At 42.9% G+C, this 23,295-nt stretch overlaps 1 protein-coding gene across 1 annotated transcript in view; it reads right to left on the minus strand.

The window, feature by feature from the left end:
* Positions 1 to 19,792, minus strand: part of EML4 (EMAP like 4) — a gene marked incomplete at its 5' end in the record, with an annotated part of 147,700 nt that extends 127,908 nt beyond the window's left edge. Inside the window, one exon of the mRNA XM_084203538.1 lies at positions 19,613 to 19,792. Within this exon, the coding sequence (XP_084059664.1) occupies positions 19,613 to 19,637 (25 nt within the window). The remainder of the gene's footprint in view (positions 1 to 19,612) is intronic.
* Positions 19,793 to 23,295: the final 3,503 nt, after the last annotated feature.

Genomic DNA, 23,295 nt, shown 5'->3' on the forward strand with positions numbered 1-23,295 from the left:
CAACACAAAAATAACTCAACTAACGGGACTGCAAATCAGCCAGCAAGCAAAGAAGAAGCCCTGCAGGAACAGATGAAAGGGGAGGAAAGAAAAACCTAAAAACCCATTCTGAGGGCATGTGTGGCAGAATGTGATCAGCAACTAAAGATGCCAACACTTATCAGTTTCTAAATTCCTGTCTGCTGGCTTGTCAAGTGTCACTCACAAAAATGCAGCCCAAGCAAATGAGACTCCATGTCTCAGGATAGTGTAGCACCAGAAATACAGGATTTAAATGGATATATCTGGGTAATTCATTTATAAAATAGAGAAAAACTGAATAACCACTCAGACATTTGAACAAAGTATGCGGTTGCATCAGTACTAGAGTTCACTAAATTAATTAGGTTATACAAATAAGAAGTTTAGACATGCCTACTAAAAATACCAAGAACACAATTGTACAGTTGCACTTTCTCAACCCACAGACACCTCCATGTCACTTGAGATTTGCTTATTTAGACAATTAAAGTAAGCAAATTAGACCACCAAAAAGAGAAAAGCATTACCTATCCAGACACAGCAACAAAAACCTCAAACATTTATATTTAAGCATTTTAACCCAAGAACACCTGTACAGGGAATTTTTAAACAGTTACAACTCCAGTTAGTGGTTTTACTAGGGAGCATCAATGCTTTGCAGAACCAAGAACATTCACCTACCATTTTCTTCTTCACTCACATGAAAAACTTCAAACATACCCATACAGAAAGAGCAAAGTGATCAAAAGGTGACTTTCAGACCAAAAAGTAGCCATTTAAAAAGATATCCATGCCAAAATCACGGTTTTTTGAGTAATGCTGAGGAACTTTCTCTATGAAGAAATCAACTGTATCACTGAGCTTTAACACTCAAACCTCTAGATTTTTATGCAATGCATCACCTTCTCTTTCAACACATTTTGGGTTACTGCAATCACCTGTGCTCCTACAGCATCCTCTCCCCCACACATCTGCTTCTAATTAAATATTCCAAAGTTTATTTCAAGATATAATGCTGTCTCCTGTCTTGTGCCAGCCCACATTGCACCTAGGAAACACCACTAGCTTGTGTGAAAGGACATGCTGGGGGAGGCAAGCACACCTCCCATTTACAGCATCCCTCTCCTTTTTTCCAAATCTTACATCTTCATACTTGCAGCAAATCACTTCCAGGTGGGCCTGGGCTCTTCATTCCTGATTTCCACTCAAAGGCAACTCCTGCTGGAAGACGGAATAACCAATTCAGCCATGTTTTAATCTGATTATCCACCCACCCCACACCATCTTCCTCGGGCTCCACACAGAATATTGGTGCTGATGTCATCGAGTGAGCTACACATTTCTACTCCATAATACAGTTTCTGTCATAACTGACTCCAAGATATCACACTGTGAAACACAAAGCTGTGTTTCGTGCCAGGCACATGCAGTGTGTGTATTTGTGATTGTAGTATGTGTGGAAACCAACCATGGGACAGCTATAAAGATGAATTCTAACAATAACTGAGAAAAATAAAGCATGGAAGAAGGCCTTTGAACCCATCCTTTGTTTGCAATTAACCTTTATAAGTCTGAAGTTATTTAGGAGCATTTGAATTAAAGCTTTAAGGATGTTGCTTTTTGACAGGAACTTTCTGCTTGTATTTAAGCCTTAAAGAGTTTTGCAATAATAACCTTTTGAAGGATAATTTTAGAATATTGCCTGTAGTAAGGATCTTTTGAAACTATAGCTTTAGAATATATAAAAAGGAAACATGCAGCTTGAGAAAGGAAGATGAACATCAACTCAAGGACTAACAGGCTCGACCAAGGGGAGCTGGACATCACTGTTGTGAGATTTACCGTCCTTGCAATCAAAAGGCGGACCCACATCTGGAAATTGGACTTCACCAGATGAAATACTCCTTCTTTCAGAAACCACCACCACCTGGGATACTCCTTTTGGGATGTACATCCTGAGAAGTGTATACACAGTTCTATACACAGAAGTGTATAGAACTGTGATGCAAAAATTGGGAATAGAAACTGCTGAGAAAGCTCATGAGTGCCCTATAAATACCTGTAAGCCCAAATATCGGTGTGCAGTCGGAGGGAAAACTTCCCCCACTGTAGCCAGCGCTGTTTTGCTCATACTTCACCATATTAATGAATAAATTGATTGTTGCTTGAACATTGGCCTAGTCAAGCTTCTTATTTATAACAACACACACCCCTCACCCCAGCCTTCCATCCCTTACAAAGGCACAGGTGGGCAGGTTTGGCCACCTTGCAGTGGTTTTTCACTGATCACCTGGTAAAATACAGCTCAATCTCACAGGCACCAAAGGAAAAGGAGTCCCCAGAGAAGAGGGAGCTGCTGGAGGGTGTGATGGTAGTGTCTTCCTGAAACCCTAGTGCAGAGGAATCACCACAAATTTTGAGAGATGGTTCCTTATTGCTGCTACATCAGCCCTTTAAAAAATGAAAAAAGGCATGCAAAGAACACCACACCATGCAAGCTAATGGGTCTTACATGTCAAGGTAAGTCTTCCAGGTTAAATGCTCACCAAACAGAATTAATTTTTGAATTAAAAATAATTAACAGGAGGTAGGGTGTCATTTACAAAGCAGCAATTCTGAGGGGGTTGTTATAACATCAACTGAGCAAACAAGCCTGATATTTCCAAAGCTCCTTCACTCCCCTGTTTTCTCAAGGAAACAACCTGCTCTTTATACACAAGGGCTTGTGATACATTTAAACTTTGTGTGAGAAACAAACCAGTTAATGGCAATCTCTAGCTGCAGAGGACAGTTTTCATCTAAAATGCTAATTGACCAGGGCAAACGTTTCATAGAAAAGTGATAAAATCCTTTACAAGTATAGAATTTGAACCAAAAGAAGTCTACACCACAGAAATAATTGAGCCTAGAAGAAATATCACAATATCCCTCTCTAAAAGACCATAAAAATGGTACAGTCAGAAGCATGAGAAAAAGCTCACCATTAGCAATCCCAGCCCTCCATACTGCTAAATTTTGCTCCCCTTCTAATCCTGGCCTGTTTCCTAGCAGTATTTCAGAAATAGCACTGCACAGGAGGTTCTGAAACTATTTTACTCAAATTGCACTTTGCAACAAAGATGATGCTTTTTGAGAAATCAAGATGATTTCTCTTAAGCTGCACATACTTGTAACATCATTGAAACTGATCTGATTTTTTTTAAAAATACACACATCTGCACTTATTGCACAAAGCACATACCACAGAACTCACTTTGCCTGCGTGAGGAAAAGAAAATCTCCATTTTGCAGACATAAGAAGTTAATACCTCAGCAAAGCACATGAAGAACACATCTTTAATTACACAGCCCAGCCAAAGGCATTGGGGCAAGTTTCTAAAGGCTTAAAACCACAAGGCTCTGAAGCATTTTGTATTTCACATGACTCCTGAATAATCAGTAATTTAATCAATATTTAGCCCCAAGAAGCAATAAAAGAAGGATAAAGTTTCCAGACATAGAAATAAGTTTTCCAGATATTCTGATTGTTCTGATTATTCAGATATTCCAGATATTCTTTGTGATTGCCATGGCCAAAACTAAACCCCATACTTTCCTCTGCCATTAGGCAAATACAGTACATAGCATTTCTTAAAGCCTTGAAATTTGATTGTGGGGAAAATCAACAAATAAAAACAAGGAGGATGTAGATGAAAAAGCAACTTGAAACAGGCACTTTTTATGCCAAGCTCATCATCTGTGTTAATACATTGCACATGGACTCCACGTGATGTTTTGAGTGAAATTAAACATAAAGAATCTATTGACAGGGGTATCATTATTAGTTCCTGCAATAGAGACTTAGGAATACTGTTACAACTGTGTGAGAAATTAGTAAATAAAAAGATACAAGGAAAATGCTATAGACAGACACAAATAGTAAGAATTGAAATGATCCCATTGAATGAACTTGATAGTGCTCTGTCATAAAGAGTAAGCAAACAAGGACTAGTAAGGACCAGAACTGCAATTCAGGCATTCCACGTGGGGATCAAGAATGACCAAGTTGCCCAGGGCAGGAGGGTAAGAGGATTACTACAACCCACTGCCAAAGGCAGCCCCAGGTGACCTCCCACATAGCAACTATTACAGCTTCAGGAACTAAAACCTAAAATTACATTTTTCTCACCTTGCCGTGCAAGTGCAGCTGCGATTACTGAGACAAAATATTGAGCCACTGTCTTTGACAAAATGAATCAAGCTTGTCTCTATTTCTAAGGTTCTTTTTGCAACACAAGGCTGTTAAAAGAGGTCTCGTGAAACAAAATAAGCTGACAAGCTTCAAGAGTATGTTTCTTTCAAAAGGAATTCCATGCTGCACTACCGTCAGCAAACAGAGCCAAGGCTGCAAAACCACTTTTATTATATCTTTTGCACGTTTTCTGAGGTTTGTAACTTTCTCAGGTTTATCCCTTTTTATTTAAAAGGTTTCACATTCACTTTGGGAACTCGTTTAACACGCATCTGAATATGCTTCTTAAAATACATATTAAAAAAAATTGTACTCTAAAATGGGATCACTTAGGACTAAATAGTAACATATGAAAAAGTCTAGATGACCAATCCAAACCTGTCACCCCTGTCAGCTCAAGTATGCAACCAAAATGTTGGGAAATGGGATTTGCACACCTAGCAAGTGAAACAGAATCCTCAGGTTTGGAAATGACCTTTAAGCTCATCAAGTCTGACCATCAGCCCACCACCATGTTCACCACTAAACCATGTCCTCAAGTGCCACACTGGTTTTTGAACATTTCCAGGGAAGGTGACTCCACCATTCCCCTGGGCAGCCTATTCCAATGCTTTACAACCCCTCCTGTGAAGAAATTTTTCATAATGTCCAACCTAAAGGTCTGCTGGCAAAAACTATTATTTTGCACCCTTTACTGTTTTCTGCTCGTAATATATCTCTGGATTTGCAACAATAATGAAAGAAAAAAAAACCCCAAAGAATTCTGAAGAAATGTAATATAAAGCAAATTATAAACCAGCAGCCTTCCATCTGGAATTATTCAGAGGCACATATGGTCATATTTTTAATGTAGAAAAGTTTCATAATCTGATACTTATTTGCCTTTCCTATGATTACATGCTCTACAACACACTAGTTTTAGAATCTGAAGCTCAAAATCAAGTCTTATGAATGAAGTATTAGGTTAAAATTATTGACTCCTTAATTTCAGATATTTCCATAAAATCTACATTTTAAGGGAATATACATTTTTCATAAAATATATATTCTAAGGGAATTAGGTTGGCTTATTTTTTCATTTAGCATACAACAACAGTAAAATGAAATTAAAACACATTTTCTCATCTGGAAGATATGCATAACTACCTTTATAAGGAGACCAAGACAAACAATGATAATTAAATGGGATAATTAGATCAAGTTTGGGGTTGGTTTGGTTAAGAAAACAATACTATGTTCATTCATATTTGATTTTTGAGAAGACACAATGACATAGGTGGATGTGTAACATCAGGCTTTCCCAAAAGGCTCTGAAAAGGAAAATCCTTTGTCTTTTAACACAGCCTTTTTGAGAATGGCAGCAAGAAGCGGAGGGAAAGCAGCAGAGGGAGAATAAAGTGGCTGGGATTTGGAGAGCACTGGGACGTTCAACAGCATCCAGCTGTCTCCCCCACTGCTCTGCCAGCACACCAAGCTGCTCTTCCTCCCTCTCAGCATCTGTCGTGCAGCCACACCTCAAGGAGACATTTTCACCCCTGGGGTGTGCAGTGAACCACCTGCACCCACCAGGCTGGCACCAGGAGCTCCACAACGGGGACAGCTGGCTCCGTGCAAGGGGAACAAACCCCAGGCTGGCCATGCACACCCCCAGGCACCTCCTGTGATTTCTTTACACAGCGTCATCTTCACGGTTTCCAAACCAAGTTCTCAGACCACTGTCTGCCCACTCACTTCCCCACGTCCTCTGTCCTCCAGAGACTCAGTGACAAATGGATCCCTGCCCACACAGCCACCAAGAGCGACCCACCAAAGTCCCAGGCAGGCGTGGCACTGCTGCAGCCCCCTGCCCCTGGGCAGGGCAAAGCTGAGCCTACAACACCCAGCATCCCAAAGCTCCTCTGCAAGACTCAAGGGTTTCTCCAAGAACAGAGTTCCTGCTGTCACCTGGATGTGAGAAAGCCATTATCATGAGATAAACCATCTAGCCTGGAAAGTCAGATCCAGAATTAGCTGATTTTCTGCAGAAACACACTCATTATCATGTTGATGGGCACACAGCTAATCCTAAATATTTTATAACAAGGAATCATTTGGGCTTCAACTGCTCACCTCTCATTTTCCTCACCCTACTGCCCTCAAATACAACCAGCACTCAGCATTCACCTGAAGAGATGTTATAAAAGCAGCTAAAAAAAAAAAAAAGTAGAAAATTCTTTGCTTCCCGAGACAGAAGAGTCACAGGAGCCTGCTGTTCTCGACTGCCACAGCCGTCTCTCACCATCCCCCTGCAGTTCCCCAGCACAGCTCCATCACCACGTGCTTTGAGCCATGGGATGGGTCCAGCTCTCCCCCAGCACAGCAAGGTACCATGGTGATGATCTTACAGAGCAAAGCACACTCCCACAGGCAGCAGAGCATGGTCCATCCTCCAAGCAGGGAATGCACTGAGAACCCCACCAGGGCCTGACTCCGTCTGGTTTGCTCTTGCTGACACCTTCAGAAAGGTTTTTGTACAAAGAGGAACACTGACCTACTGAAGGACTACAAATTACTGCCTCAAAACTAAAATTGAGGGTTTTTATGGTAGGTAGAAAGCAGATGAACCGCTCAATACGCCGCTTACTCAAAAGGGAGTAGAAAAGTGAAATGCAAAATAAGAGCAGAACCACACATGGCAAAAAAAAAAAAAAATCACAATATGTAACAGAAGAACTGCAGCACCTCTTGGTAATTATAACTACTCTCTATGACTGCTATGAGCCACTTGCTAGATGAGTAAAAGAGGCAGCACTAGAAAGCACCTAAATACAACTCTGTGTGTTCAATTTCAAAACCAAAGATAAGTTTCCCATGAATTACATTGACACATGTGGGTTCAAAAAAATACTCTCAGTAATAAAGCAGATACAGCATACACCACGCACGTGAAACGTGTGCACAGCAAGAAATCATTAACTTTAACACCACAAAACATAAAAATTAGCTGTAAAAGCAGCAGAGAATCTCCAGTGATCTGATGCGGCACTTCCTTCTAAGTTTCACCTTGTACATGTGTAATGGCTGCAATAAAAGTCCTTGGAAAAATGGGTTACGTCAAACAAAACAATCAAACCAATAATGATTAACAAATAAGTGGAATGTACCTCAGAGTCTAAAAAAACTAATATATGATTATATATTATGATTATCTGTGATATGTTGAAAAAGTACAGCTCTAACAAGTTTCCAAATGCAGAAAGTTACCTACTTTCAGCATTCTAGCATGGAAGATGGCCCCCCAAAGCTTTTGGTACATGAGCACCTATGTAAATTAGAAGAAGAGAAGAGGGTAATGAAGAAAACCATATGGCAGCCATTATCTTACTGAATAAGAGGGATGGTTCTTGTTAGAAGAGAACCAAGGAGCAGAATCTTGTTGGACTGAACAGCCAGTATAGTGCAACAAGCAGCAGCACCCTCCTGCTCCAGGATCCCTGGAAGGGGCCCAGAAAGACATCAAGTTATCAGAGCACCAAGGTGATTTGAGTTTTCCATTTCAAGAATACAAATGGTTCACATAGCACAAGAGCTAAGTGACTAAAACCTATCCTAAAACCTGTTTCCAAGAGACAGAAGATTGCTTCTATAACATTGAAACCACCAGAAGTCAGCATCTGAGGGGAACACAGGTTAGAAAAAGGGTGACATGACATGAAAGTAGCCCATGGCAAGCATGTCATGCATCGCCTCAAGAGCTTTTGAAGTTAAATGGCATTCAGTGAAAAACACAAAATAATATTCCACACGGAATAAAAGTTTAAAAAACCCCAATCAATCACAACAAGGCACCCACAGAGGTACTGGAGAGGGGATAGGCTGTTCTACAAGTTACAGTGTTGGACAGTCTAGGTACTCATAGTGAGGAGGGCATGTCACAGCAGTCTAACACAACGGGAAGAAACACAAGTTGCTCTGCAGAGCATCCCTCCAGCAGCTGCAGCTTGTCAGCATCCCTCCCCATGAAACCCCCCCAGGGAGTTCACTGGGGGGGTTCACCAGTTTTCCTGCAGTCTCCAATTAGAGGCCTTCCTTCCAGGGACAGACATTTTCCTTTCCCTCCCCTGCTACAAAACTGATTGTTCACAGAAAGTCAAAACTTTATGTGATATGTAACTATTAGCATTACCCCTGTTTTGCAGAACCACATGAAATCTGTGCTGGCGCACCACCCAGGTTCCCTATGCATCACTCAGGACCACATCTACAGGGGAACCAGCAAAGAGAAGCAGAGGTGGTTTCCACCTCAAGGGTCTTGTCCCAAATCCCAGTGGGGATCTGGCTCTGCTCCCCAGTGTGACAGTGCCCATGGGCAGCACGAGGCTGGCTCAAGGCCACCAAGGACCTTCTAGGAGAATGTAGGACACAACATGAACTGTTCATGACAGAGAAGAGGGGTTAGCACACACATTAAAGCTGATGAAGCAGATGAAAATCACTAATCACTATGAAATGGCTGTTTCTGCACCCCAATTTCTCAACAAAGATAGATGCAGATCAAAGGCAGGAGCCAGTACCCACGGCTGTTAAGGCAGTACTGCAACACAAGGGCTGGTAACATCCCAGAGTAGTTAAGGTGATGAAGAAAACTGGGGTTCAGAGCCAACAGGCAACTCTTAGATGACATCAACCCTACCCATTCTTCTTCTAAAAATACATACCCAAAGATTGCATGATAGTACAGAAGAGCTGTTTGCCAAAATGCAGCTTCTTGTTCATCTGAGGCGAGTCACTTTCTTCTAGTAAAGATTTCCCTGCCAATTAGTTTAACTTTGAAGGTATTTTGAGTTTTAACCCATAGGCTGCATGCAAAAGACTCCGTAAAAAGCAACACAGCAAAGAGGAAAAAAAAAAACCGACTTCAAAGTTAGCCTAAAGATTTTCAAAACCAAAATACACACTGCAATGCTTAAGATAATCAAGATCCAATAATACTGACAGGAAACCAAATGTGCATTAGTCAGACATACAAAAATTAAGTCCAGATAGGGCTACATTACATAAGAGATAAGTTATATATAAGGTGAGGGTCAGTCTCCCAGGAAAGAATTGATACAACACCCAAAATTGCAGGTTTGGATTTGATATTGGGAAAAGTTCCTTCACTAGAAGGGTGGCCAGACTGAATCCTTTAAATGAAACTGGGGAAGAGGGTATGGGGATGTCAGTGGGTGTGTTACTATGTGCATACATATGCAAACACCAGAGTCTGGAAATTCCCCAATTAGTTCTGGAAACTAAAATAAGGACTATAAAAATTTTATCTGTTTAAATTAACTTCAATTAAAGGCTGAAAGGCAGACGTAAGTGATCTTATTAAACACAAATCTGCATGAATTGACAAATACAATTTAGGCTGCAAACACTCCACGAAAGCTTTCTTGTCAATTCTCTTTCACTTTTTTCCTGCAACTCCCTGCCACTTTATCTACAGCTTTGGGAAAAAACGTCCCTTTGTGATCTACAGAAAACAAACAGTAACATTGCCATTCATTCACAAAAAACCAGCAGCAAAGTCAGAGCCCTTTTGCTGGTAAAGCTGCTGTAGCTATAGGAGCAAGAAACTGAAATTTCTACTGCAAATGACAATTAAGTAAATGCAGACAATTAAAGCATGCTAGCAAGAAGAATCTCTACACAAAAACCTTTATTATTTAGCTAGGCAATAACCAAACTGACAAGCAGAGAGGGAAATGAGATAAAATCTCCACTCTAACAATGCTTCAAATACCTTAATCCAGTATTAGACAGCTTACAGTCTTTGTTTCTGAGGTGGAGAATGACTTCAACATTTGACTATTAAAAGTCAAATAAAATGCCCTCCCAACCTCATATTTCTCTACAAGCAGAATCCTATACACACATTCAAACATTCCTGTAGCAGAGCCACAAGCCTGGCAGACACACACCCAAAATGAATGATCAAATAGCTATTCAAAACTCATATGACTTGATATAAGGAAAAACTGGTCTCCTATCTCCAGTTCAGTAAGTAGGATGCCAGATTAGAGTCCCACACAATACTACACCAGCTCATTGACACAATACCCCAATGAAAAAGCAATATAAGATTCCTCCAAACAAATATTTCCTGCATTTGCTAATGCACACTGCGACATTTAACCCATAATAAACCATTCTGCAGTACACCAAGATCAAAGATTGGCAACATCCACCAACCTGATGCCCGCAGCTTGAATCCCTCCAGAGTTTAAATAACTAACAACTATTAACATCCAAAGGTTTGGCATCTGAAAATGAAAATGGAAGTCTATTTCAGAATTAAATTTGTCTTTAGATGAGGCTTGGAGCAACCTGGTTGAATGGAAGGTGTCCCTGCCCACAGCAGGGGGGTTGGAACTTGATGACCTTTAGGGTCTCCTCCAAGCCAAACCGTTCTGGGATTAAACAATAACTTTGAGTCCATATTTTTCCACATCATGAATCAAGTGGGATTGTTTCTCAGTTCTTGGATGGGGTGGTTCTAAACTTCAGAGTTTACAAATATGAAGATTGCCAGCTTCTATCTGTTTTCTTTGCACCTAAACCAGCTGGCAGGCAAAAGCCTGAGGCATGATGTTAACCTCACACAGAAATTATCTCCGCACTGTGACAATTTCCCAATTGAATCCTAAAAATGTATATCAGTTTGTAACACCATTACTGCCTGATATGCTGGGTGGACTTTGGAAATGCACCACCAAAAGCTCTACAGCACTTGGGGACCAGCATTTGTTTAGAGTCTGTACCAACAATTTCGATTAGTTATTCTAGCAAACAGCACAGGAATAGCACCATGCTGGAGTATCATTCCTAATGAACCACTAATAAGCCCAATAAAGTGTTCAGGGGGGAAAAAAAGTGTTTTACAAGAATCTGAACTGTTTTCTACAACCATACCTAAGACCCACTTTTCACTATGCTTAAGAGGAGGAGAGGCAATTTCTATTTTTATAGCTCCTTTGAAAATATCTCAAATCCCCCAACTCTTTGTTTATAACCAACACTTCATCCCTCCAAGCATCTCTCAGAAATCACTACAGTCACAGATTATAGAAAATACAGAAAAAATGCAGATTTGAAGAACAGCGCTGCCAGCATGTCATCATTTTTCAATATGTCATATAATTTTAATGGAAAAATGCCATCATTAAATGCTTAGAAAATAGACATGCAGATGGATTCAGCGCTGCTTCATGCTTATCCTGTGAAAGAATATTAAAAAATTAAAATTAAAAAAAAAAACAAAACCAGAGTTTGTACTGCCTGTTATTGTCCCTCTTGCCGCATGGTTTTAATGGACATGTTTAGAATTCAGAAAGCAAGCACCACAGCCACACAAACCACTGATTGCCTGCCAGGTCTCTCTGATGGCATTTGCACAACACACTCTGGGAGAGGAGGGGATAGCAGTTCAATGCAGAATTTCATAGTTAAACAAAGTTGTAATTACCTCCTTGTTAGAGCTCTTGTTTAAAGAAGCTAAGTGATACTACACAGACATGAGCATTGCCATGTCTGAATCTTGCAGCAGAAAGAGTTTAATTTATGGTTCTTACCTCTGGAGGTCCCTCCTTTCCACACCTCTCTTTGGAAATACCGAAAAGCACATTTTTAGAAAGGCTCTTCTGAAATTCCATTCAATCAAATTGCATCCAAACAACTCCCAAGCTGTACCAGTTGCAATGCAAATCTTGAGTTCTAATGAAGGAAATATCCATATAATGTACACAGAGCAGGAAATGGCATGGTCTGCTTGTGACCAAGAAAAAAGGGGATGGAAACAAACTCAAGCCCATCCTACTGTTGTTCTTTTCTACAGAGATGTGCACAAAGCTTTTCAGAATCTTGCTGCAAAAGCAACATTTTCCTTCTGTTCTCAAAAGAGAAGAAAAGTAACACATAGTAAGCTGTAAGGAAACTAATAGTCCTACCATTCATCTTATGTATATTTGGCATTGTTTAATTAGTTATGAATGTGCAGGCTTGCTTACCTCAGCCAATGACTAATTTAAGCATTTTAAAACAATTTCTAGTACCCTTACGTCATGATTTCATTAAAAACCATAAAAGAGTGGTGAAATCATTACCTCTTTATTTGGACAGCAAATATAAATTTCTTGTCAACAGCCATTTTCTCACTTTTGTGTCTCAACTCAGAATAAAGAAACCCGACTCTTTTCTCTTTAAAATTATAGGGTTCTCATGAAAACACTTTTTCATTTACTGTAACTAAACCACATTTCTAGATCTAACTAATTTACAGCATCCCTTTAGGGAGCCAAATCTGGGGCTTAGAACCATTTTTTTTTCATTTATCCACTGGGTTTCAAACTCCCAGTTTTCCCAGAGGATTATGAAAGCCTGCCAATTTAGCTTGATGCCTTAAGACTGTTTACACAAATCCAAAATACAATCAAACATAAACCAGCCTGGTTTCAAGCCTCCCCCTGCCATACTTTTTAAGCTCAAAACTGGCCAGAGAAATGAGAACCAACTCCAGGCTGGAACTCTGCATTTACAGCTATGAGTGGAGCTTCAGCAAAACAAGGGAACCAGATGGCAGACAACAGTGAATATTTATTTTTCTTCAATTTAATTCACAGGAAATCCCATGTAACTGTACAAAATATATCACATCCACTTATAGTGCACAGCTGCTGTTCCTGCTCTTGCCCCTCACGCTGCATTTCTATTATGCATAAGAATCACTCACAAGTACAAGCAGCTCCAGAAAGAAGAGCTATTAAATACAAAAGGAAAGCCTACTTCTACAATAAGACACATCTGCATTCAAAAATATCTTGCTTAAGAAGTTACAGGAGCACGCATTCCACATCACTAGAGGGGCAGGAAGGCAGTGAACACCACCAAGCAAAGAAGGAAGGTGGATTCTGCAAACACTTGGAGAAGTGGCTGTCCTTGCCTATGGACAGCACTGTCATGCAAAGCAGAGCAGCACAGCCAGTAAAGTCAGGAAAGGGATCAAGAAACCAGCAGTCAAACAACAACAAGACACAGCTATATTTAGTAAACAAGCCAGGCTGAAACTATCGAGGATAAGCAGAAGAGGCAAACCACAGAGGGGCAAAACAATCAAAAAAACTGATTAAAAACCCTAGCTCATTCAAACCAGTAAGGAGACTCAGGGCAGAAAGCTTAGGAATATTGTAGCACTCGCTGATGGTTTGTAACAGGAATACTTGCAACATAGAGCAAACAAAGCCAAACAAAAATAAGAAAGGGAGCAGGAAGGAGGAAGGAAAGAAAAAGGCAAAATGAGAAGAGAAAAAACTTTTTGTATGTCCCATGATTAAGCAATAAACTCAGGTTTTTAATGGTGATGGTCTTGCTCTCCACATCCCACCCTTTCATCAGCACCACCCATCCACTTCCACTGACTGAATTATCAGTTCAGACTCCAAGTTGCTCCGTGGACACAAGCTTTTGCAAGCTGAATACCCATATGTGCACTTCCTAAAGAGCACTCAAACTCTCAGAAAAAAATTGCACAGTTATCCAGTTATCCATCCTTCAGCATTCAATTAAAGAAAAGTCCAGGAAACTAGAATTCTGCATCAATTTAAACAAGCAGATGAAGAAAAAGAAGCAAGTAATTCCTCTTTAAACTCCTGGTGCTCACTTGAGGAGGAAAAGTGAGGTGAGCAGTGGCTCCACCTGAGCTCCTAAGTAACTGCAGAAACATTTCTTGAAAAGGAAGTCAGTGAAGCTTATGAAAAGCTCTTTATCAGGTGATTTTTCACCTCCTAAACAGAAGAATGTCCCTACTAGAAATGCTCAACACCAGCAAGAGCAAAGAGACTTGCACTGTCATCATACATGCCACGTGCTATAAAATTAATTATCCTCTATCACCCTTCCCATTACATTATGTGTGGGTAAAACAGGAACAACATTCTTGGCCTTAGAATCACATTCATTAAGGATTAGGTTTAGCAAGGACCTAAAGAGAGACAGGAAAAATAAACCTCAGTAATTGATACAAGCCACACCAAGAAGGGAAGCAGCTCTGAAGAGCAAGGAGGGACATGCAGATCACCCTGTACTTACTAACAAGACAATTCATCATAACAATAATAATGTTTACAAAACAAAATGCTGCTTCAAAGAACTCCTAAGAACACTGTTCTTGACCAATTTTCCCCTCTTACGTACTTCATGATATAAAGCACAGAAGGAAAAAAAATCCTTTCAGAGTAGGTTCTTTTGGCAAGAGACAGTCCTGTCAGATAACTCTAATGCCATATCAAAAGTATTCACTTACAGAATATGAAAAGCACACTGTAAGGCCAGAAATTATTCTAAGCATCCCAAGCATTAAAAGCCTTTCTAAAGGAGAAAGAAATTCTAAGAGAAAGAGTTCTAACAGGCTCCTGTGTTTGAGACACTACTCACAACGAGAGCAAATATTGCCAATTACTCTGTGCAAAACAGAATTGTTTTTTAAACACACAATCCTTTGCTGTTCAGCTGGCTAGAGAGCAAAGGGTTCCTCCTCACTGCACATGAACTAAAGAACTCTAGCAAAAGGTGAGCCGCCGCCACCAAGTTTCTAAAGCAATCAGGCTGTTCCCTCCTTGCTGCTGGAGTTTAATCTCCCCTGGCACCAGCCAAGGCCATCCCTCTCAGGCAGGGGAGAACGATGTCCTGCCAGAGTTTTTATTTTTCTGAAGACCAGCACAGTGACAATAGCACAGAGCAATCCCACGAGCAGAGCCCTGTGAATTAGGCTGAGCCTGCTGTTGCTATGAGCAATCGCATTGCAGCACCACGGCCACTTCTGCAGTCTAGACGGGCAACGATAAAACTTAATATTCTAGCCCAAATAAATGACAAATAGCCCACACACTCATTTTTCTCGGTAGTGAGCCCAGCCAGAGATGAATCATCGTGCACACACGCTTTCCAGGCTCACGGCACCAGCAACCACAAGATCCTCTTTGCCTGAGCCCTGTAGCAGCTCTGCCCCCACAGACTGGGGACTTTGGAGATGCCTTACTGGGTTTTAGCAAAGCCACAGGTTCAACAGACACTGCTGGCTCCTGCAGGGCTGGGGAGCAGCACACACTCATAACACTGCCTCAGAACCTACCTGACACAGACAGCTTCTGCACGATACCCAGGAAAAGAAATGGGGTAAAATGCCATGAACTTACCTCCAGGTCACCCCCCAGTAAGTGGCTAGCATATAAACTGTAGTTAGTAGCAATACACACACAGTGACAGAACAAAATGTAGATACTGCACAAAATGATAAAAAAAGAATCTTTTAAATTGTGTCTCCAGTTCTTCCTGCAGTAACAACAGCAGAGCAAGGCATTGGTCTTCACTTAGTAATTTCAGCTCTTTTACTTTCTAGTTCCCTGAAAACAAAATGCACAGGCTCAAAGAATCTTAAAAAAAATACTAAATTATTCTGCTTGCCTGAGACTTCAAGATAAGAGTGATTTTAATTTCTCTGTGAAAATATTTTCAACCATAGAGAATCCTTCAGAAAAACTCCTTCTAACCTTCAGGGCATCCTGCACAGCTGCACAAAAGCCATGGCTTGAAATCAGAAGTTGAGACTTCTCTATTTTTTTATGAGTTACTATTGTGCCACAGACACCAATAATGGAGAGAGTCCTTTTGAAATGCTCTCTTCCACATTGTCATCACACGCTGATGACAAACTTGGAAAAGGGTGTAGTGATTTATTTAATATAATCTGATTAATGTTTCCATATCTTTGTTTACCACGAGTTATTGCTACAGAGATCAATTAGCAGAAGCTTTCTCAGAAGGGAAAACAATGCAGCTACTAAAAGCAATGGAAAACTGTCCAGCAAAGGGCACTCACTGCTCACCAGCCCCAGGCAGCCTGTCACGGCTGGCTCCTCCTGAGTCTAAATCGAGCAGATCTCACACCTTAGGCAGGACCTAGCAAAGCCACTCTCGGAGCTGACAGCTCCTCACAGCGCCACCTGGTCCCAGCTGAAGGCTCCCACTGCTCCCTTCCCACACCTGCCACGCTTCTCCCACTCCCTAACAAGCCAATTCAGGCAGAAACACACCAAAACAGCAGGGGAAAGCAGCAAGGCAGTAAAGTAATATAATCCCCGATGATACCTCAAAACCAAAATTATTATTGGCAAAACTGTCAGTCTTCTGCAGTCCTGCAGCCCTCTGATGGGCATGTCTGAACCAGCTCACCCAGGGGCTCGCAGGCACCAGCGGGAGAGTGGGAGAGACTCAGGCAGCAGCGCAGAACAAACAGGCACCAGGGATGAAGCAGGACAACAGCTACTGACAGCCTTAGCTGCACTATTTCCCACATGGGCTTATTTGCCTTTTTTCTTTTTCCCCCTTTTGCTAGAACACTCTGCTTGACTCCTTTGGCAGAATCAGCAGTGCTTTCTCTGCCCTGATGCAGATCTGTTTTGATGAGGACCCGGAGAGGCAGGGGAACTTGGCAGCATCAGAGCCAGACACCCATGCTGTGCTCCTGTCTCAGCCAGGGCACAAGGCAAGAGCCCAGGCGCCCAGCCCAAGTTCACAGACTGCTTGTTCCCATTCAGAAGCACATTCTTGGACTTCGAGGGATGCATCTGAAAAGCAGATGGCCAGAATCCATTGAGACCTCTGACAACCATCACACTGGCAATGCCAAATGTGAGATACAACTGTCCTACTTGAGATAATGCACGGGATTCAATGAGCACTGCGATATTCTAATGGTACTGAAGTCACAGCAAACGGGAAATAACTCAGTGCTTTATCAAAATAATCAATACTTGTTTCGACAGTGCAAGTTAACTCATAACATATAGATTTCTTTTTTACTGTATACGGTAATTGTATACTCTTAAGTAGAGTGCTACATAAGCACTTACTAAGCCAATAACCGAAACAATTTTCTAAATTACATATAAAATGGTTTCTTTCATCTGTTTATTCTCATAAAAATTTCGATGTGGAAGCCAAAAGAAAACAGCTGCGTAAAGTATTTTCAACTGCAAGAGACATGCAAGAAGGTATTCTGCTTGTGCTAGAGGGCACAATCTGTAAAAACATTTTGCCATCCAGATAATGACAAGAGGCATTAAAAGGACAACTTGCTCTCTAATAAGCTTGCTTGACTGGTTGAGCATGCACATACATAGACAGCGCAGTTTTGCCAACAATAATTTTAATTAATTTTTACATTTCATTCTAAATTACATTAATTTATGGCCGTCCTAAAAGACATTTAGAGGACAGCTAATTAAATTCAAGCCATTAGATTTTAATTAGAGACATTTTAAAAAAAAAGGTCTCAGAACAATTCACACATCTTTGTGAACTCTATGTGCTCATTAGCAGCTAGAACAGCCAACAAGTGATTATAAAGACAGAAGAGGACTAAGCAGCATGATTCAAACCCAGAAACAAAAAAGTCACCTAAAGTTTCATACTTCAAAGCAAAAGATTCTGGGAATGCTCTCCCTTAGCCCAAGTCCAGAAAACCTCTGTGCATCAATGCTTGCCACAAAAGCAAAATCAAAGGCCAACTAGCAGTGAATATCATAACACCCATTTTAAAAGGCTGAGCTGAGCTTAATCCTCATTAAATTCACATAAAATCACAGCGCCTTCCTGAACAAATAGTGAAACAAATTAAAGGTCCAGATGGAGCCCCTCCTTAACAAGACACATGGGATGCCCCAATGAGCCCATCGTGGCTCCAGCACAAGGTGCTGTCCACCCGACGATCCCACACCACTGCTCACTGAGAAGCTCACGCAAGAAAGCAAACCTTCATTATTTTGTAGTAATTGAGTTTTTCCTACTTCCAACAAAAGCCAGTTATTTCTAAATATCGACCTCTCTCGGGACCAATACTGCACGAGTTAAAAGCAATATCGGTGCGCTTTGATATGGTGATCAGTTCTTCTGCTGGGTTAAGAGGTTCATAAATATTAACCATGGCACATTTGCATATGTCACCCACAGGCACAATCTTCCCTCGGAAAACTGGGAACAGAACCCGTACAATTCCTCCATGTGTCGCTTCCTGATCACCAGCTCGGAAATGGCCATGGCAGTTACTTGAGCAAGGACAGTATACCTGGCAAAGAGCCAAACTACCAAAGCATACTGTTAATTATGGTGCACCAGTTTGGTTTGGAGAGATGCCCAAATGCTGGAGTTGACATTTCAAAAACCTGAAAGGTTAGGATCACACTAAGAAGTATTTAAATGAGTCAATTTTTCCAGAAAATTGAGAACTATTCACTGTTACTACAGATTTTACGGGAGTGACGTAAAAATAAATTAATCTGATTTTTAAGAGGCACAGATTTATTATTCTACAAGAGATGGAGTGAGTTTGATTACGAAACGCCTGCAACAGAGGCAGCGGCAGTGAATACGATGAGAGCAGCAGGTAGGCAGCACTGCAAAGCCAATGGTCTTATAATTGGCAGAAATGGAAACACAAGGTTTACAACTCTCGCATTTGAATGCACGTTCAGTTCACACCTGTAATCAGCAACACCTGGTAGCACAAGCAATCTGTCCCGCAAATAAGTAAAAAACGAGGCTGGTGGAGTATTTTTGCTTCAAGAAACCGGTGGGAATTTGCCGCAGCCTTCATAAAACTGGAGGCAGCGCAGAGTATCAGTTTTTTGGCAACATTTACACGAGCAAGCAGTAAATATTTTCGATCACGCCACGGCTCCGGCAGAGGAACCTGCCGCCCAGGCAGCCAGGAGGGTTCCTCGGGCGCACGGACGGATGCTGGGACACCGGGAAGGCGCCGACTGCTCCGTTAACATCCCCGCGGATGCCCCAGCGCCCCAAGTTTCCAGGGGTGCTGCGCTCCCCTTGGAGCGACTCTGTGCCGGACAGGGCAGAGCTGCCCGCGGCTCCCGGCGCGACACCGGGCCCGCTGCGCCCGGACCGACGGCGTCCCTCCCACCCCGGAGCAAAAGGGAGAGCCAAAAAAATAAAATAACATCTTAAAAAACCCAAACAACCTAAGCAAAACCATCAGCCCAAAGCCAAGCAACTAGTTCTGGGGAAGCGCAGACCCACGGCGAGGGAAGAACAAAGAAGGCAAGTGCAGCCGGAGCTCTCGCAACAGATGGTTTGAAGCTGACCAGATTTCGCGCTGGCATCCCCTCCCGCCGCGGGCGGTGTTCGCACGCACCGGCCCGGCCGGCCCCGGGCAGTCCCAGCCGGCGGCTCCGGCATCCCCGCCGGCCGCAGGTGCGCGCCCCGGGCCCCGCCGCACTCGGGCTGCCCGCACCTCGTCCCGTCCCGTCCCGTCCCGCCGCGACTCACCCAAACTCCCGGCGAAACCGTCCATCTTGCGCGGAGGGAGGCTGGTGCCGGACCCCGAGGCGAAGCCGCCGTCGTGGTCGGCCGGGACAGGTTCATTCACCCGCGGAGCGGCGGCAGGCAGCGGCGGCGCCGCAGCCCGGCGCTCGCAAGCCGCCCGGGGCAGCGGCTCCGGCGGCTCCCCGCGCTCGGCGGCGGGAGGCGGCTCCGGCGGCTCCTCCTCCTCCTGCCGCTGCTGCTTCTGGTGCTGCTGCGGGGCCGGCGCTGCCCGGCTCCGTCCCTGCGCCGCGACCCCAGCACGGCAGCGAGTGCCGAGCTGCTCCCGCCCCCGCCACCAGCGCCGCCCCAGCGCCCCGTGCTGTCGTGCTTCCGACTCCGCCCGCCCTGGCAGCCGCCGCTTCCCCTGCGGGCGGGCCGGCCCCGCAGCCCCCGGCAGCGCCCGGCGCCTCGGGCCGCCGCTCCCGCGAGAGCTGCGGGCGCTGCCCCGAGCGCTCCGAGTGCGGGGCTGCGCGGAGCGGGACGGGCTGGGATGGGGAACGGCAGCGCTGGGGTCAGCGCAGCTTCTCCGGCGTGGGTCGGCCGGGAGCAGCGCTTCGCTTTACCTTTAAAAGCTTGTGCTATTGGATGGGGTGTGGGTGGGTTAATTGAGCGACTTAATGTAACCACGCCAGCAGTCAAAATCGATCTTGTTAGGTGAATATCAAAACGTTCGTTCATACTAGTTGGGGGAAGTTTTTCCTCACTGGTGTTAAGCTGGAGGAACTGTCATTTCTTTACCCTCGCCTTTCTTATAGCTGGGACTGCCTAAGCAGTCGCTCCCGCCGCTCCCAGTCAGCCGGGTTTCTGACCGTCTCCTGTAACTTCCAGCCATGTGCTTGATGTCGCGGGAAAAGAGAAAGTAGGACCAGAAATTCAAGTCAGCCATGCTGCACACTATCTAATCACCCAACCGAGGCGATTTCGTATGTTAAGCAACATCATCAAGCGCATGACGCACTTTCTCCTTGGTTAGGAAAAGCTCCGTACCCATCTCAACATCCTGTTTTGCTGTAGGTATTTCCCTGTAATGCATTCTAGGCGAGTGCCGCAGTCACACAGAGGCGTGGGTAATTGCCTCCCGAGCACAGCCCTGGCATTTGCAGCTGGGCCCTCTAATGACAGGCTGTGGATGTTGTTCAACAGGACTGGGGAGAACTCGGAGCTGGAGAGCAGCACAGACCGGCTGGGAGCAGCCCACATTTCCCAGCACCTTCCATCCACTTGGGCAAAAGCATTGCTATCTTGCTGATCTGCAGTATTCAATAAACCCAGGAGGTTTGTGCTTGCTCACATTAGAGAAAAGCGCCTTGAAATTTTTCATCAAAACCTAATCTCTACTGGATTTTCCAGCAAATTTTAGTGAGCAGCTGCCACAGCAATGAATTTGAGTGCAGCTGCCAGCCAGCTACATTAATAATCCATCATCACACATCCTGTAGTCTTGTCAAAAAAGATGCTCTGTGTTCGATCTGCTATAAATGAGCCACCATTAGCTGCCAAGGTCTGGTCTTAATTACTACCCGGTGTTAGAGTGCCTTACCTGCACTTGGAGTGTGTTGTAGAATGCTTCTATATAGGCTATTTGCATGATCTTCTAGCTATGAGAAACAGGCCCTGCAGTCGGTATAGTCCAGTCAAAATTCCCTTTAAAATGCTTCATTTTACAAACAAAGGCAAGAAGAGCCAGGCACTACAGCTCCAGTCCTATCTCCCCACCCCCCATTTATTGCTTGCCTTGGGGCAGGTTTCCAAGATGCTCAGAGCATTGGGAGAACACAGAGAGAAATTTCCTCAAGCTAGGAAAGGAAAAGTGCCCTGGGAATTCAGAACCTGTGTGCAATTTGCTTCAGAAAAAAAGTCGCTTTCCCAGAGACAGAGCCTTATGCAAATTCTTCAGGTGGGACTTGTGTGCAGCAGATGTGCTGTTTTGTTAAACAAAAAACCCCAACCAAACAAAAAAGCAAGCCCAGCCACCTTCTTCAGGTCTTCATCCTTCAGATACATCCATGAGTGAGGAATTGCAAACATCCTTACATTTGGAAGTGTTGTCTCTATTTTGTAGACTGGAAACTGAGGTTCAGAAATGAAGATGGCATCATAGATCCTTGCCTAGATGTTTAATCCCTACTGAAATTGGTTAGGAGCATGAAGGAATACCTTTGATTAGATGGGTTGTGCAGAGCTTGCATGGAAGTATACAAAAAGGTTAAGGAGCTGCAAAGAAAACCAGCTCTCCATAATCTTATATTGAACATGAGTATGGTACTGGAGTACTGTTGAAAGCCCAAGATTTGGTTCCAGTATTTTAAGAGTAAAGCTGCAGAGTTAAAGAGCTGAACAAAACTGAGACAATTGAAAAGGAAGTTTACTTCTATATGACTTGATATAGGAATTTCTGAAGAGCAAACACTGTGCAGAACTTAACAAAATATGGCAAACTCCAGCTTTTAAATTCTTATGTTAAATTCTTCAGTCTAAGTCAAATTCTGTATGCTTCATAAATTTAGGCGGGGTTTTGACTGAAGCATTTATTTATTGATTGTCTTTGTGGTGTACACAATAGATGTAATTGCAGTATAGATAATACACAAGCAGAACTTCAGAAAAATAATCTGTAGTAAATACATACGTGGCCATGTGTATGTAATCTGTAACAATTTTAGTTGGCTGATGGGTGCAAGAATTTACAAATACAGAAAAAAAAAATCTTATTTGTGTCTTCTACAGGTACTGACAAATTATTTAACATAGCTGTAAACATAGCTGTAAGACTGTTCCAGATGCAAACCCTAAGGAAAAGGTGATTTCTTACCTCCAGTATAGTACTAATGCTTGACTTGGAGGAGGGAGGAATTATGTAGCGCTTTAAAGGGTTTAACTTCTGTTTCTTTGTTGATAGTTATTCAAAAACATGACCCAGAGAGTTGTTACAAAGTTTTAACAAGCTCAGTTATTGTCTCCCTCTAGTTTATGTTTTGATGCTAAAGAAAGATAATGCTATTCAAGATTGGAGTAAACTTGGAACATCCCATTTTAACTTTCAAATCAGCTAAACATCCAGTGCTTTATTGCACATATAGATAGCAAATTCAGAAAGATAAATGTGATACCACAGGGCAGGACTTTTACATCCATTTGACAGGTTTACAGTGTGGGAGATCTAAATTCTTTTCTGCCGATCTCCCTCCCCCTGCATTGCAGCCCGACCCCTTTGACTCCTGCTGGTTCAGGAGGCAGCTGAACCAATGCTGGGACAGGCAAAGCCTGAGCTCTGCTTCTCAGAATAGCTGGTGAGCAATGAGCCAGTGCCTCAGCTGCACTAAATCAGTTTGGTGTTGCTGACTGCAGCAGGCAAGGCTGAGACTCTAGCTGGGGACCTGGATGTACACAGCGAGTCTCTCTCTTACCAGAGGGAAGTTATGGAAAATGCAAACCCCAGAAGGAGGTCACCCTGAAATACACAGTGGAGGCTATGCACATTCCAGAGATATTTACACAGCCCTTGAAGGAAACAGGCTGCTTTTTCCCCCATTGTTTCATTTCTGTGGCACATTTTCCTTGGACTGCAGGTTCGTGAACAGTACTTCTTGCAAGAATACCTATGTTTGTCTTGGTGGTTTTTTGAATTGACATAGTTTGGCAGTATT

This window comes from Fringilla coelebs (genome assembly GCF_963513975.1).
Source record: "Fringilla coelebs genome assembly, chromosome: 3".
NCBI lineage: Eukaryota > Metazoa > Chordata > Aves > Passeriformes > Fringillidae > Fringilla > Fringilla coelebs.